Genomic DNA, 16,141 nt, shown 5'->3' on the forward strand with positions numbered 1-16,141 from the left:
ATTTGTATACTTTAGAAAGTTGGTCAGCCACAGAATGTGACCCTCTGAGATTGATGTCACCACAAGAGGTGAGGAAAGGAATCTGCCTTCATGGGATCCTTTAACCCCTTGAGTGCTCCGCCCTTTCCTCGCCCTGTGCCGGCCCTTTCATTAGCGGGCGGGGTTCATGACGAGATAGTCTCGTCATGGGCACAGCGCAACCGCGCTCCATGACGAGACCATCTCGTCATGGGCACTGAAGGAGTTAATATTAGAACTAAAGAGTTTGATAGAGTATAGCACCACGGGGGGAGGAGATGACCTGCTGAATGAAAGGGCGTTATTTGCTGGAAAATTAAAAATACATATTTCTGATGTGCTATAGTGTTTATGTTTCTCATGCTCTGAACCACTAAGGTGTATGTAGTTGTACTGGCATGGGAATTAAAAAAGCTGACAGGAGGCTTGAATAAAGCAGTCAACTCCAATAACATTGTTGCTGGTTGATGGGAGGGTAATTTCCAATGGCGGTATCAGCTGCAGTTCCAAAATAGTTGGGTTGAAGGGTTGAGTGTCTAGGGAAACTGAGTAGTGTGCATGTGGCAAAGACCACTATAAGACATACTCTGGGAGGATCATTAGGAGCTTCCTGCAGGTAGCTAAGCTTGCTCTGGGATTTTGGTATGTACACAATGTGTTTAAAATATTAAAAAGATGAAATTTACATCAAGTTGAAAGAAGGAATGGATAGTGAAGATGATTTGTGTGTCATCGACATACATGTGTTAGTTAAAAGAGATGCAAAATAAGAGTATCATATTAACAAAATATGAAGCGTAGAAAGAAATGAGGAAAAGAGTTGAGACTGAGCATTTGAGAATATCCACTGATAATGGTGTGGGTGGGGAGTGTATGGAACACCAGGAAATGGAAAAGAAGCCACATATTGGGTTACAGGTTATGATGGACAGTGAAGTGCCTCACCTCCAATATGCCAAACGATGCAAGCATTACTAATAGTGTTGAGTGAAAACATGTGTTAAACGCCTGGAAAGGTCCAGGAGCAAAATAGAGAAAATGTAACTATGGTGGGCAGGGGAATGAAAGTTGAACATCTGCAGGATATCAGGCTTGATAGGCATTGTTCAGCTGGTTAGACACATGGCAATTTATTATTTTAGATAAGAATTTAAGTTAAGAGGCATGTATGTCTTTTAATTAGAGTGTGTGGTGGAAGTAAGCAGTTTCTAATATGAAGGTGAAAACTGTAGCCACTCCATTGGGTCTTTTGAGTTGAATGAGGATCAGGAGCAGGTCTTAGTACCCTGTCTCCTTACTGTAGTATAAGACATGAGTGAACGGCTTGATAGTGTGAAGAACTTGTGGAAATCCATGTACAGGCTTCCACAAACAACTAGTACTTGAAATTAGTGTTTTGGTATTTCAAGGTGTGGCCTGCACTCCCAAAGGGTTAATGTAAAGGACATCCCTTATGGGTTTAAGATCCACCCAGACTGTATAAAAGTAGCCTTGGATCACACTACAGAATCACCAATGCAAGAATCACCTCCATGATAGGCCTAAGGCACCTTCAGAGTCTACAGTAGACACCTGACCTCCTACGCTAGCCTTTCTGCTGAAGCTTTGGTAGCCTGGAAATCCTCCCTGGCCCGAAGAAACACAGAGGGCATTATCACAGAGGGGGGCAATGCACGAGCAAATAATTGAACTTCGTAAATAGATATTCCATTGCTTTACTCATGGAAAGACTAAGACTAAACAAACAGGCTTTGAAGACACTCCCAAAATCCGTCTATGACTACTGCTTGTAATGATGCCTTCAGGATGTGGGACCCTCACTCTCACATAGGTTGTGCATTCCCATTGCCTAAACTGACAAAGCGTTAATGACCCTACTTTTTGAAACAGAAGGTATGCACACTTCACCAAAACTCCTAGGCATTGTGTCCCTACCAGGTATGAGCCACTCTACCTTTCAAAGTGGTGAGGAGGGCCAGGCTTTACAGGAAAACCCTAGCCACTGGCTCGATCTAATAGTCTTGCAACCTTCTCTTACGCTTTCCTATTGCCATGCCCATCAGAAGAGGCCTCCTTCTCTTCCTCCTATAGGCTCAACCACAAATTCGAAGTCTTACAGATTTCAGATACATGAAGTATACACCTGGCAAATCATAAGCTTACCATATACCAGACCCTCTCCATATTCGCCGTCAAGTTGACATCCAGTGATAGGGCAAACCTGCAGTTAGCGCCCATTGGCACCTTACCTGACCTACATAGAGCAGGTTAATCCTCCGAAATACCTTTTTGACTCCTGAGGCTAAGTTACAGTACACACCTATCAATTCACTTCGTGGCAATGTTACACTCAAATGACAACTGATTTAAAACATTTTGGAAAGGTGGAAGCAGTGGTTTAGGAGCCCAGAAAGTAATGGCAGAACAATTTTGGGTTGTTCAGAGGATTTATGATTTCAGGACCAAATGGGTGGAAAGGGGCGCAGGAGGAACCTTTACATAAGAGTCTGACAGTTAACATCGCTGGTATCCAAAGGATCTGTTTTTTCAATCTTGAGGGCTGTTTCTTTTCAGTACTTTGCAATGTACAACCAAGTGTAACCACAATGCATAAATATGATAGTCATGTTGTATTCTCTTTTTATGTATTCAACACCGACTTGCTTCTTTTGCACCCAATTGAGATATCACACTCCTGCAGACTCTATACCAAGTTGTGTTTGCACCTAAATGTGTTTGTGCATTTAAGTGTGATTGTTTCCCACCTAAAAGTGGTTTTATACTGCTGCAGATGTTTCAGCAAGTATGATTTTGTTTGTACCTAAAAGTTAGTTTGCACTTTATTGTGTATTTTGCATAGAAAAAAAGAGTTTTCACACTCCTGCTAAGGTCAAAATAAGTAGGGCTATGCATCTAAATAAGTGATGACTCTGTAATGTGATTTTGCACCTAAATGCAACATTAGCTCTTACAGGTGAGTCCATACTCCTATTGATTTGTACCAAGGACAATGTTGCACCGAAATTTGGTTTGTGCTCATAAAAGTGTTTTCACAATCATTTTGACTTTTGTATCTGAATGTGATCCTGTACCTAAATTTGTTTTGCTCCTTAATGTGATTTGTACTCCAAAAAGAGTGCAAACACTTCTGATGATGTGTCAATTAACATTTCGCACGCAAAGGCCATTTTTGAGACTAAATGTGATTTCACCATGATGCTTACTTTGCATCATGGGTGGTTTTGAACGTAAAAGAGATTTTGTTCCTATATGTGATTTCTCATAAACGTGATTGTGCACATGAATGCAGATTCGCACATGAACATGATTTGCGTCCAATAACGTTTACGTACAAATGAAGATGTTGCACTTAGAGCAGTTTTGCACCTCGATGTGCTTTCAACCAAATTTGATGTCATCCTAAAGCACATCTTTTACACCCATGATGACATTTTACTACTGCATTCTCTCTCTGTACTGAATAATAGCCCATGGCTGTAGACTGCAACTGTCCTGCATTTAATGTGCTTCTCAAGATCAGTAGCCTAAGCATTTTTCATGTGATATTACTATAGATATCAAGCCTAAAGAAAGACAGCTTCATGTTCAGACTCAAAGATGATGCTATTAACTCTCTGAGCTAGAATGAAATTGGAATATATTTGTAAAGTGCAGCATTTATCTATGTGGATATTTTGGTGCAGGGAACTGCTGAAATAACAACAACCAGAACTGAAGGACCACGGAACAGAAAGGTTTTCAAAGTCTTCCTGAGAGAAGAGTGAGAGACAATGAATTTTAATCGCTAATAGAAAACTATTCAATAATTGAGGCCCAAGAAAAGTGAGGTAGCGCCCAGTCGACTTTGCACGATTTACTCAAGAGATGGAAAAAAGAGCAGGGAATTGGAGCACACAATTGTCTTTGGGTTGTATTGCTCGAACTAAGACACAATGAGCTACTGTTAAAGGCCACAAAAGACCCTGTACATAAGGCATAGGGCTTTAAACGTTGTCATTTGCTTTAGACATGATAGCCTTAATCTAGGATTGCATTGAGAGAAGGGGGTCGAGATAAGCAGCCAGTGATTTGACCTTGACAGCAGTAACAGGGGCCCTGCCTCAAGAGGGAGGCATAATGTCCTATTGCTTACCGGTATTCTTCATTACTCCTGGTCCCGTTGTCCTCGTCCCATTCCTTAACTAATTGGAGATGACCATCTCCACGACAGAAAAAAAAGAACAGGAGCATGCTGGGATACCCAACCCACTCCCTCCCACTGGGAGTAAAGAAGCGGTACTAGCCCAGCATACAGCCTGAAAACACCAAGCCAACAACCGGAAGACCGGCCGCCAGGGAGGGAGGGAGGGGCATAAGGAATGGGACGAGGACAACGAGACCAGGAGTAATGAAGATTACCGGTAAGTAATAGGACATTACCCCCAGGTCCCTCCTGTCCTCGGTCCATTGCTTAACTAATTGGAGAATAGCAAAGCAGAGAACCCGGCCTTCCGGAACCCCACCAACACCAGGGGCACCAGGCTGAAAAACAGCACCCCTCGGGAACAAAAGGAGCCCCCAAAAAAGGGGGAAAACGCAGGTAGGAGCATACAACCAACTACACCCCCAACCAAACGTACAGAGCCAAGACCCCAAAAAACCAGCAGGGGACAACCAGAAAAAAACACAAGAACCACCCTGGAAGCCAGAAGGGGGTCCCACACACAGAGCCAAACCCCAAGGGAACAGCCAGAGGGTCCAAAACAACCCCCCCCGAACCACTAAAGAAGTCCAGGAGAAGCGGACGCACCCCAACGGAGAAAAAGAGCCAGAAAAGACAATCGACCAGGTAGAAACCCCCAAGGACGAAGTCCACGGCCCCAGGCACCAGGCAGCCACCCAACCAGGGACCCAACAGGCCAACCCAGCCCAACGGCCAGGAGCAGAGGAGAACAGGCCGCACAGGGCGGCATGGTCGAAGGCCCAGGAAGGAACACCGCAGAGGCAAGCCAGAGAGCGAACCCCCCAAAACAGGGAAAAAGGAGAACCACAGGCACAGGAACCCACAAGGAACCACACCAAAAGAGAGGGGAAGGAAGACGAAACCGAAGAGGCACGCCAAAGCAAGAGGGCAAGGAAAGACACTACCAACCACAGGACCACCCCAACACACCAGGGGAAGCCACCAGCAAAACCGAAAAAGACCAGAGGGCAGAACCGGACAAGAAAACAGGCACCGACCCAGAGGAACAGCCAGGAAGAAAAGGAGGCAGGGAACCCAAGCAAGGCCCCTCCCCCCAGCCGACAACAGCATCAACAGGGAAGCCGGAGGCCAGAAACCCACAGAAGGACCAGGCCACAGGGCTGGACCGACCAACGGCCAACCCCAGCCGAGACACCAAAGAGCCACAGGAACAAAAAGGCAGCCCCACTGGGAGAAGAATCTGGTGCACAAGAAACAGCCAAGCGGTCAGGCCCGAGGCACACCCCCCAAAGAAGGAGACACCGGGACACCAAGCCCAGCAACCCGCCCAACAGAGGCCAGGAAGAGAAAAGAAGAGCAACCCGAAGCAGAACCGGCAACAAAAAAAAAACAGGGCACAACCAAGAAAGACAACAGAGGCCGAACACGGAACCGGGGAAACTAAACCCCAGAACCAGAAAGGAGGAAACACCTCCAAACAAGAGCCAACCACCTGCCAGGAGGACAAAGGAGGACACCAAGGAACCATGGAAGGCGAACCCCAAAAAGAGCAGCAGAAGGGCAAAACAGGAAAGAGCAACAAGTAGGCCAACAGCCCAACCCCGCAGGACCCACAAACGCTGCCAAGAAGCCAGCCTGAGAAACCAGCAGGCCAGCCAGCCAAGTGGCACCCAACACAGCGCCACCAGGACCCGGAAGGAGAACCAAGAAGGGGCACAGGGAAAGGCACAGCAGCCAACCACAGCCAGGCCACCTAGAGAGTGGAGAAGCCGAGGGACGGAGCCCAAGAGCCCACACAAGGACCCAGCGCCACAGCCAGCCCCAAAGGAGCGGCACAGGAAAGGACAGAAGACCAGCCCAGGACCGAGCCAATGCCCATGAGAATAAGCAGCCAGGAAAGGACCCAAGCAGGGACCAAAAGAGGACCCCAAGCAAACAAGGGGCCCACAGCACAAAACCTGACACATCCAAGCCGAGAGGCACAGCAGCGACCCACACACACAAGCGAACGGGAGGCCAAACACAGGGACCGCAAGGGCAAACCCAACAGGGGCAGAGCCCAGGCCCCAAAAGCCCACCGGAAAAACCTAGGCATCAGAAACCAAAGGAGAGGAGCCTGGATAAGCCAAAGGCGCACCACCCAACAGGGGAGCAGGAACAGACCCAAACAAGGGGAGAAGGAACACCCCAGAGCCAACAAGAGAGCAAGGGCCACAGACACCACAGGCCGAAAACAGCCCGCGAGGGAGCACAGACCCAAAGACAGGCCCCAAAAGGGAAAAGGCCAGAGCCCCAGACTCGAGGCAAAGCCAACCTCCACCCAAAGTGGAGAGAGAGGAGCGGGAAGCAGCAAAGCGGCCCACACACCAGGGGAGGCCGACACCCAACACCCACAAGCAGGGAAAGGGCACAGCAAACAGGGCAGGGCACAGGAGCCGGGCACCCAAAGAACAAGGGGCCACCCAAGGCCAAGGCCAAGGAAGACCAACAAATCCCAGCCACCACAGGAGGCAAATGGAGCGGCAGGCGAGAAGGCAAGCCCAAACCTCAACAAGCCATCAAGGGAAACACAAGAGGGGGAAAGGAAACCACAACCAGAAACCAAACCCCAGCAACCCGGCAGCAGGCGAGAAGCAAACCCAGGACCCACCAGGGCCACAACCAGCACCGCACCGGAGCCAACAGCCCAACAAGGCCAAGGCCCACCAGGACAGAGGGAGGGCACAACAGTCCCCCCCACCCATGGAAAACAAGAGGGAGAACCCAGCAAACCTGCAGAATGCAGACACCCCGAGCACGGGGCAAGCAAAAGCACCCAGATGGACGCAAGAAGCACCCAGACAGGCAGTCACCAGGCCCGAACCCACAGAAGGGTAGGAACCAACGGGCGGAAGGGCTGCAGGCAGCCAAAGGAAGCCCAAGAACTGCAAGGCACCAGGACCCGAAAAAGGGCAAAACGCCGGAGAAGCAGCCAGGGACGACCAGAACAGGCCACAGCAACAGGCAAACCCAGGCGTACTCCAAACCAGGCATCAACCAGGGCTGACCAGTGACAACAGAAGCCCGCAGGGCAGGACGGCCAGAGGCCCAGAGGACAGAGCAAACAGGCCACAAGAAGAAGCCAGCAAAACCCGGGAGAGACCGCCCAAAGCGAGCCACGGCACGCCAGGGAGGAACCAGGGCAGACCCGGCCAAATAACAGGGCGGGCAGCAGGCGCAACAGAAGCCAAGGTCGCAGGCCAGCACAGCAGGAGAGCACAGCAAGCAAGAAACCGCCAGGTGGCATGCACCAAGGGAACAGGCCAACAGCAGTCCCACAGGAACCTATCCCCAGTCCAGATGCCAACCAGCAACAAGCGGCAAACAAGCGAAAAGCCAGAAGGCCAGGGAACACACAACCCATGGAGGAAGCCTCGAAGGACCCCACCCCCCACCCCCTCAGGCAAAAAACCCCCAAAAAAGGGCAGCGACCCAGGGGAAACCACAGCCCAAGACAGGACAGCGAAGGCAGGGGAGCCAACATCGCAGGCAGCCGAAGATGCCAAAGGACTGACAGGAACCCGGGAGCAGGGGCAGTGGAGGCAGAGAACCAGTCCAGAGACACCAAGAGCCCCCGGACTGAGACAGCAAACGGACCCATGCCTCACACAACCAGCAAAGCACAGAGGGCCAGCACGCAGGAACAGGAGCCAGCAAAGAGAAGCCTTAACAGAAATCCATCAGCACCTGGAGAGACCTGAGAACGGCGGGACCCAACAGCACCGGAAAGAAATCAAGGAACCCACATGGCAAGGCCTCAGGGAGACCAGCCGAATCCAACGGCAGAGCGCAAGAAGCACAAGAAGGATGCCCCAGGACCAAACCCCGGCATCCCCTAGAGGTCCAGGTGCACAGCGCGGCAGGGACCAGAAGGCCATCCAGGCATCAACCCAAACCCCCGTAGAGGGCAAGGGGAAAGACACACCAGCCAGGGCCACAAGCGAACCCCACGGAAAGCTCAAAAAGCCCACTGAACCAGGAACATCCAGGCAAACTCCCATCCAGGAAAGAACCAGACCCGACCCTGCCGACCATCGAAAGCAGACAAGATCAGGGGGACACAGGGAGGAATAGCCGGAGGCCAAGACAGTTGACGTAACCATGGAAGCACCAGGAGTCGAACATAGAACCTGCAGAGCAAGAGTGAGAAACCCCAACCAGAATGCCACAGACGCCCACAATGGAGAAATAAAGGGAACCGCTACGCTGTACTCACCAAGGGGGCAGGAAGAGCGCACCACAAGCCCACAGCCTCCCCCCATCAGACAGCCCAGGAACGCACCAGGAAACCAGCGCCGGGTGGAGAAGTCAGCCAGAAACGGCCTCCGAGGCCACAGCAAGGCCAGCCCCTGGAACGACCCAACTGAGCATCAGGGGTGCCAGGAAGAAGAGGAGGCCAGCAGGACCTCCAGCAGGGAGAATCCCCATTTCTCAATGCTTGCCCGGAGATTTCCACACGCAGCAGAAAGCAGAGCACGTCCGCTAGGTCCTGCAATGCAAGGCACAAAGGAGCAAGAAAGAAAAACCCTGCTGGCAACCAGCCATCGCACCGTCGCCAGCCACACTGCATCTGAATGCCAGACAACCAACACCAAATCCCAGGAAGTCAAGAAAAACGCAGACCGGTGAACAGGAACCAAACTCCAGGCAGGGGGTCCAGGAGCAGCATTCAGCAGAGCCCCAGGACCAGCCAAACAGCCGCAGCAGCACGTCCCCCAGACCGGCCAAGCCACAGGGAGACACACACTGCTACCCGGAAGAGACCGGGAGGAACTGCGCCCCAGCCGCAAAGGGCCGGGCGGCAACAACGCAGCTCCTGGCAAGCCCGGCAGGCCAGGAGAATGCAGAAAGGGGATAGCGAGGACAGTCCAGCAGCCCCGACAAGACCATCAGGTAAGTCCAAACACGTCCCATTCTGTTGGAAGACAGAAAAAAAGAACAGACTTCATGCTGGGCTGGTACCGCTTCTGTACTCCCAGTGGGAGGGAGTGGGTTGGACATCCCAGCATGCTCCTGTTCTTTTTTTTCTGTCGCAGAGATGGTCATCTCCAATTAGTTAAGGAATGCGACGAGGACAGGAGGGACCTGGGGGTAAGACAATATTGCCACCTTTCAGGTTTGGTGCCATCTAGTAATAATTATTTGTAGCCGGTACTGTGCTGCAAAAAGTTAAAAGCTATCCACTGCTCAACAGAAGAGAGACCAGATGTACGACTTTCCACTGAACGGAGGGCTTGATCATCAAATTGTATTATAGGCTGGGTTTCATTTGTGTAACAAACTTCCTTGCAACCAAAAGACTCGATGAGAAAGATCAACGGGCATAAATAAATGTTGAAATCATGCGTAAAAGTAAGGAACCGGTCACAGATTATGAGCACCCTTTAAGAAAGGAGCCAACACATGACCATACCTGACTCTTAAGGTAAGTCTCTTTAAGACATATTTAAAGGATGTCATGGCCCATGGCATAGAAAGCTTTAGACAGGTGAAGAAACAGAAGTGCAGCAGAGCCTCCCTGGTCCACGAAGGATCTCAAGTCATCAAGAGCCAAAGCAAGGGCAGTCTGAGTACCCCTACCTTGGCGAGAGCCCAGTTGCGATGGCTCCTGATGGTTGATGACAATTACTTTCTTTCATTCACCAAGAAGGATCCCAAAGGAGAGAAAAATATTGAAGATATCAATAAAGACAGGTACCATCGCAGAAGAACAGGCCTATAAGATGGAGTGGGCAGTGGAACCCAATTTGATTTTCCTTATTGCTGCTTCAACCTGATTCCGGTTGAAGGAAATAAAAGATATCCAATTGGCAGAAGATTGGGTGAGGGCGTTATATCCAGGACTACCTTTATCAAGGAATACCTTTAAAAGGAGCGGCAGAATTATTGATTCATGCTTAGATCATCTGGATCTTGATCAAGAAGGATAAGGTAAGCTTTTCACAAAATGTCTTGAGACAGCGACCCAGAGCTCTAAGAAGGGAGAGTAAATTAAAAGCACTTAGAAAAAGGAGCACTGAGGATGGTGTCAGACATGCTTTCAAAATCTTTAGTTAATGCTTATAAAGCCTCACGTCTTTACTGTATTATGGAGTACACCATTTTTGTTCCATCTCTCTAAGCCTAAGGCGACTGGCCTTTAAAGTCAGTGAGTGCCACTTATTAGTCGCTTTAAGCAAAGCGTTTTAAAAAAGTGTTTTAGGAGATACCTTGTCTAAGACCTCTGAAAGCATATTGATAAAGTATGTCACAGCATCAGCTATAGATCTAGCTATAGGTCTTGCAAACGTTTGATTGAGGTTTTGCACAGGAGATTTCATAGATCAGAAATCGATGTTGAGCCTTATTAGTGTGTGATCTGACCACGGAAGTAATAGCTGGTCAGCAAACTGAATGGAGTCATTCAAGGTTCACATCTGGTCAAGAGTGTGCCCTTTATTATTTGTGGGAGCCTGGATAATGTGAGAAAGGCCAAATACGCGAATTAAGTCTGAATTGTAATGCCACCCGATCACATTCCTTATCAATACATAAATTACAATAATATATATCATATTACAATACCCTAGGTTTGTAAGTCTATTATGATGCAGGATTGTGTGGCCTATTAAATCTCAGAGTTTTGTTCAAAAGATGCAGTGTTGCTTAGGTGAATGCCAAATTAATTTAAAAAAACAACCATTTGCAATGCAATAGGTCTCGCATTTCTCAAAGATTGAGTTATTGGCGTTGCAATTTATAATGCAATGCCAGTAGCTCAAACCTTCAGTAATGCGAGACCTATTGCATTGCAAATGCTTGTTTTCTAAATGTTTGAGTTTTCTCCTGACCTAGAGAGGCGCAACTAGAGCCAGATTTCTGGGGTGGGGGTGGGGCTACGAAAAAATGTCAGGGTGGTGGGCTGACTCTTCCAGCTATATGCAGAGTGGAGATGCAGGGGCTCTAAGAAGGGGTGAAAAAACAACAAACCCTCATTAACAAGCAACTGGTCTTTTAAAGACCTGTGAAGTACTCGGGTGCAGCTGTGTGTGTGCCCGGGAAGCTGTCTGAGCCCGGGCTGCCATACACAAGGGGGGGGGGGGGGGCTGAATCCCTGTGAACCCAGTGGGCGTTGCGCACCTGGCACCCTCCCTTTATGTTAGGTTGTCAGGGGCCACTAGAGCAATTATTCACAAATTAGACAAGTAAGAACTGGTCAAGATGTAGATTTGGATTGCTGGCAAAAGAGGGTCCAAAATAAGTCACCTTGGCGAGGTGTGCAAGGTGATACTCAACACCAACTGACCCTTCGGTCCTGTCTGCTCTCAATCATTTAGCATAATTAGTAAGGAGTTGATCTAAAAGGTTTTCAAAAGGTCCCCTTAGTCTATGTACATGGTTTTTGTCTACTGGTTTTACCTTCTTGTTTTTTAACCCATTGTTTTTATCATGTAAAAGATGTAATTAACTGTATTATGATTATTAAAATGTATTACATTGTTCAATACCACTCACATGACTTTCCAGGGAGTATGGCTGAAAACCTACGACTGACTCAGCTCCCCAGACCTATTTTTGGAAAGTTTTATGAATTCAAAATAAAGCTTAAAGGCACGTTCACGCAGGAGAAAAAAATTGCTAATTTAATTTTACGCATTTTTTCTGTGAATCGGGGCCAAAACGTTTAAGGTGACTCGCTGAAATACATTATAGACAGACAGCGTGGTGGCGATGAAGGCTAAAACAGCACCACGAAGCTTTGCTAATTGGAATAGGCTGCTAAAATCTTAAATACTTGTGTGATATGTACATATCCGTTTTGTGCGTACTGCAGGTGGATTGTCACGTTTCAAATGTTCTTTTTATGGCTAATCAATACAGGTGGCAGCTCCTCTGCAGAGAGGGCCGCTGAGGCGTGCCCAGAAACGGGGACGCTTAGTACAAGCTGAAAACAGAAACCTTCTCTCAGGGGGTGGGGGCTCAGGCTGCCCTAGGCTGCAAACGGGCCCCATGTAGACCAGAATATCGATGAACTACGGTTAAATGCACTAAACGTATGCAAAATATACTATTATTCCTCGAAAAGAAGTTTCAATGTTGCTGGTCATTTTGGGAATTTTTTAAAGCACTGCGTCACATTTCGGTAATTTCTGAGCGCGAGTTTGATTATCAGTCCAAGCAAATGTACAGTGGCGTCACTTTATGCGGGGAGTGCTAGTACATACTCTTTGCCACGGTGGTGGCATCTTGTAACCAAAGGACTACGTGAACCAAGGCAGAGGCGGGGCCCTGGCACGGAAAGCAAACGGGTGGCCGACTTCCTGCTTCAACGGCAGTTGGTATGAACCATTTTATTCTGTGCCGACACAGAGCTGCAGCCACCTAACGGTAACGTCGTGTCCTGGGTTACATGCAATAAGAATATTATAACAGCACAATATTTTCAAAGATAGTACTAGAAGTAATACCGATGCTAGAAAACATAAAATGGCAGTGAATGCAATGCAGATAAAAACGATACTACTGTTAGTAATATTTACAGTGATACTAACAAGTAGGAGCAACAATACACGGTTATAATTGATAACCGCAAAATAATAACAACAACTATTATTCCGAAAGTCGATGTAAAAGAAAAAACTCCTTCTTTTCGACAAGACCTTTGCAGGGATTTCATTTAATTATTCTTTCATCTCCTCCGGTCTCGGTCTTCTTGTGAACAATACACACATTGACTCGCTTAATATACCAATAAGAAAATATAACGGGATAATAATAAATGTGATAGGGATAGCAATGCTATTCATCACAATCTGCCCTGGAGTCACACATAAGGTCTGCTAAAACGAAGCCCCCTTTATTTTCAAGACATCCTTGGCGGACTTTCAGTAATTATTACTCGCGCTCCTCTGGTGCCAGGATTCCTACTGCTGCGATTTTCCATCTGTGCTGCATTTTCTTGGATTCCGTATTTTATTTGCTTCCTGGTGTGTTCTCTGAAGCCCTCTGCTGTGAGCACTATTAAAATTCATGGACAAGGCATCGACCCCGTCTAATATGAGTTTTGAAACCACTGTTGTTTAGGCGACAACAAAAGCCAAACATATGATAGCGATAACAAAAATAACAACAATAATAATTAGATGGTGTTGCAATAAACTGTGAAGAGGAGCAGCTTTCAAGTGAGAGAGGGTGTGGAGTCACTAAACATGACATACCAACGGCTGCAACGCAATAAAACTGTAGTTGGTTGGTGCTGCTTCTGATAAAAATGGAAGTGATGCATCGGACTAGCAACCAGTAGGGAGGCTGGAAATCGTAAATAAACCAATTGAAAGCAGCAGACTAGCAGCAGGCGGGAGTACCCTCCCTATCTGGATTACTAGATGTCTCGGTGAGATAGCACGTGCGCGCTGCCTTGGCGAGACTTAATGAACTGAGGATTATATTGAGGTTGCACATCTACAGGTAAGTGCTTCCAAATTATCCCCCACTAAAAAAATCAATCAGGGAATAACAAAAATTCCCGGTAGACTAGCATCATTGTACAAGATTTTAAAATCTTGAGAGATGCTATTCTCCATTGACATATCAAAAACTGCTATCAAATATACTAATACTAAGTGCTGAGAGCTACTTGAATACCTTAGTATGGGACTAATGCAGTAGTCCCAGCTCCAGCTCCATTAACACTGGGCTCTCATTCTTTTCACTAGGCATACTCTCCAGGACCGGTCTCCTATGCTTTTACCTAGTCTGAAAAACACAAAAGCCCAGGGGAAGATCATGATCTAATCCATGGATCTCAGCTTTCCTAATCTTCTTCATGTTGTTTGGTACCAGGAAGTCACTCAAAGATTTTAACATGGGTAGTGATGTCAACAGTGATGCCAGGCCTAACATATCTACTTACTATGAGACTTCTTGCTCGCCCATCACAAAACACTCCCTCTCTCCATTATCACTCAGAAGTTACTTGGGGATAAAACCAGACAGCATCCGGTCAGGATAAATCAAGGGAGTCAGGACCATAACCTGGAAGAATGCTACTGCTACATGTACACCGACTGAAATACTGTCAAGGACGAAATCAACGTCATGGTCCAATCCAGCTACACCAAAATAGCAGTGCAAGTTGACTCTCCATTGAAAGACTCAACCACAATGGACATGTGACTACTCACCTCATACTTCATTACAGCTACTCACTATTGACCAGAGCACAAATCTCTTACCTACTCACAGAAATAAACTGCTTGATATCAAACTTTAACTGGATCACCAACATGAAATAATACAAAGTCTGCAAACCGCACTCTCCATCTCTATTGCAAGTGCTCTCTTTCAAGTGAATGTTTTCCTGACCCTCCCACCCACATTTACACCGCCCTCAACACACCTATTGCTCAATCCAACACTGAGACTAGCCCCAACACTTGACACTTCAGAACATTTCTCATAACATACCTAAACACCCAAAAAACTCCATGATGTCAGAACCCACAAAACAACTTATTCCCATAAATTCAAGAGTCGTACATAGTAAACACAATCAAATATCAATCTGCCCATCAGTGTTATTAGCTTGGGGTCATTTTGGATGATGTGTAGTGCCACAATGGTGGGTCCCAATATGTGGCACCTGTTTGAATGTGCTATGCTCGCAGTCGCTATTGGACCTTGCTTGTTTGGTTCAAAACGGGATAATCGCTATCAATCTACACACAAAAATTCATTCTTCTACCCACAGGTACATCGTTCAAGGTATGTAATCACACTGATCCATTTTACCCGCCCACTACTGTTTGCATCCAACATCTGTTCATCTTTGTAGGCAACTACATAATCTTTAATCCATCCATTCCTCTATCCATGCAACAAAACAAAACCTACCTGTTTGACTGTTCCTACGGGTGTGTTATCTGACTGCATAGCATGTCTGTATCGTATCTGTGCATGTATATGTGCATCTGGGTTTTGCCAGTGTACCCCTGGGTCCTTTTATGTGTGCTTTAGGTTCATGCAACTAAACATATCGCAGAACATATGAGCATTACAACAAATCTATTGGCCTTGCCGCTGATTGTTCAATTCTATGTATCACACTGTAAATGTTTCCCTTTTTATATAACAGCTATGATTTGTTTTTTAAATTACCCTATTACTTTTTAATTAATTTGCATTTACTTACACTAGTTGCCTTTTTACGTGTATATACATCGTTTTTTAATTCATTTTACGTTTAACAGTTAAATTCATTTGGAAATATAAGTATTTCCAACGCACCTGTTCACGCTGAAGGATATCTTTCTTGATGCTGAATAACAGATATGTATTGTTCACGAATGGGACTCATTTATCAACCTCAGAAGGGGACAAGGCTGAATGGACCAGCAAAGACTCAAATATGTGACCAAGAGGTCAAACATAAATTCCTGCAGTGGAAGCAGTAGGCCACTGAGCCATCAGACCTGATGTAGTGTCTGATGATGTGTTTGTTGATGATATCTTGGTAACTGATGTAGTGACCACAATGTAGTAGTAATGGAGTGTAGTGCCCTAGATGTAGTTGGGGTGCACAATTCTGACCACGACAAAGACAATTGACAATTGGCTATTCAAACAAAGCAATGATTTTCTAAATATTAAAGCGAGCTTTGGCACCTTAATCTCAGATACTCACCCTGCAGTGACACCAAGCTCCATCTTTCCAGAAAGAAACCTAAAAACAAAGCAATGTGTTATTAAGGGGATTGCTAAATGTGTTTTCTACTAATGTCTCATTTTTGTGTGCAAAAATCATTTTCACATCCATTTTGACCTTGAGTTCCTAAGTGGATGTAACACAGATAGATTTTTACTATTTTAGGAATGGGTACTTTTATGTTTTTATCTCCTTTA

General features: G+C 46.7%; 1 protein-coding gene across 3 annotated transcripts in view; it reads right to left on the minus strand.

The window, feature by feature from the left end:
- Positions 1 to 16,141, minus strand: part of LOC146809526 (leukocyte immunoglobulin-like receptor subfamily A member 2) — a 567,796-nt gene that overhangs the window by 451,281 nt on the left and 100,374 nt on the right. For all 3 annotated transcript variants that reach the window (XM_085616353.1, XM_085616354.1, XM_085616352.1), the window contains exon 2: positions 15,924 to 15,962. In XM_085616353.1, the coding sequence (XP_085472479.1) occupies positions 15,924 to 15,962 (39 nt within the window). The remainder of the gene's footprint in view (positions 1 to 15,923; positions 15,963 to 16,141) is intronic.

Source organism: Triturus cristatus, chromosome 7, assembly GCF_964204655.1.
Source record: "Triturus cristatus chromosome 7, aTriCri1.1, whole genome shotgun sequence".
Lineage (NCBI taxonomy): Eukaryota > Metazoa > Chordata > Amphibia > Caudata > Salamandridae > Triturus > Triturus cristatus.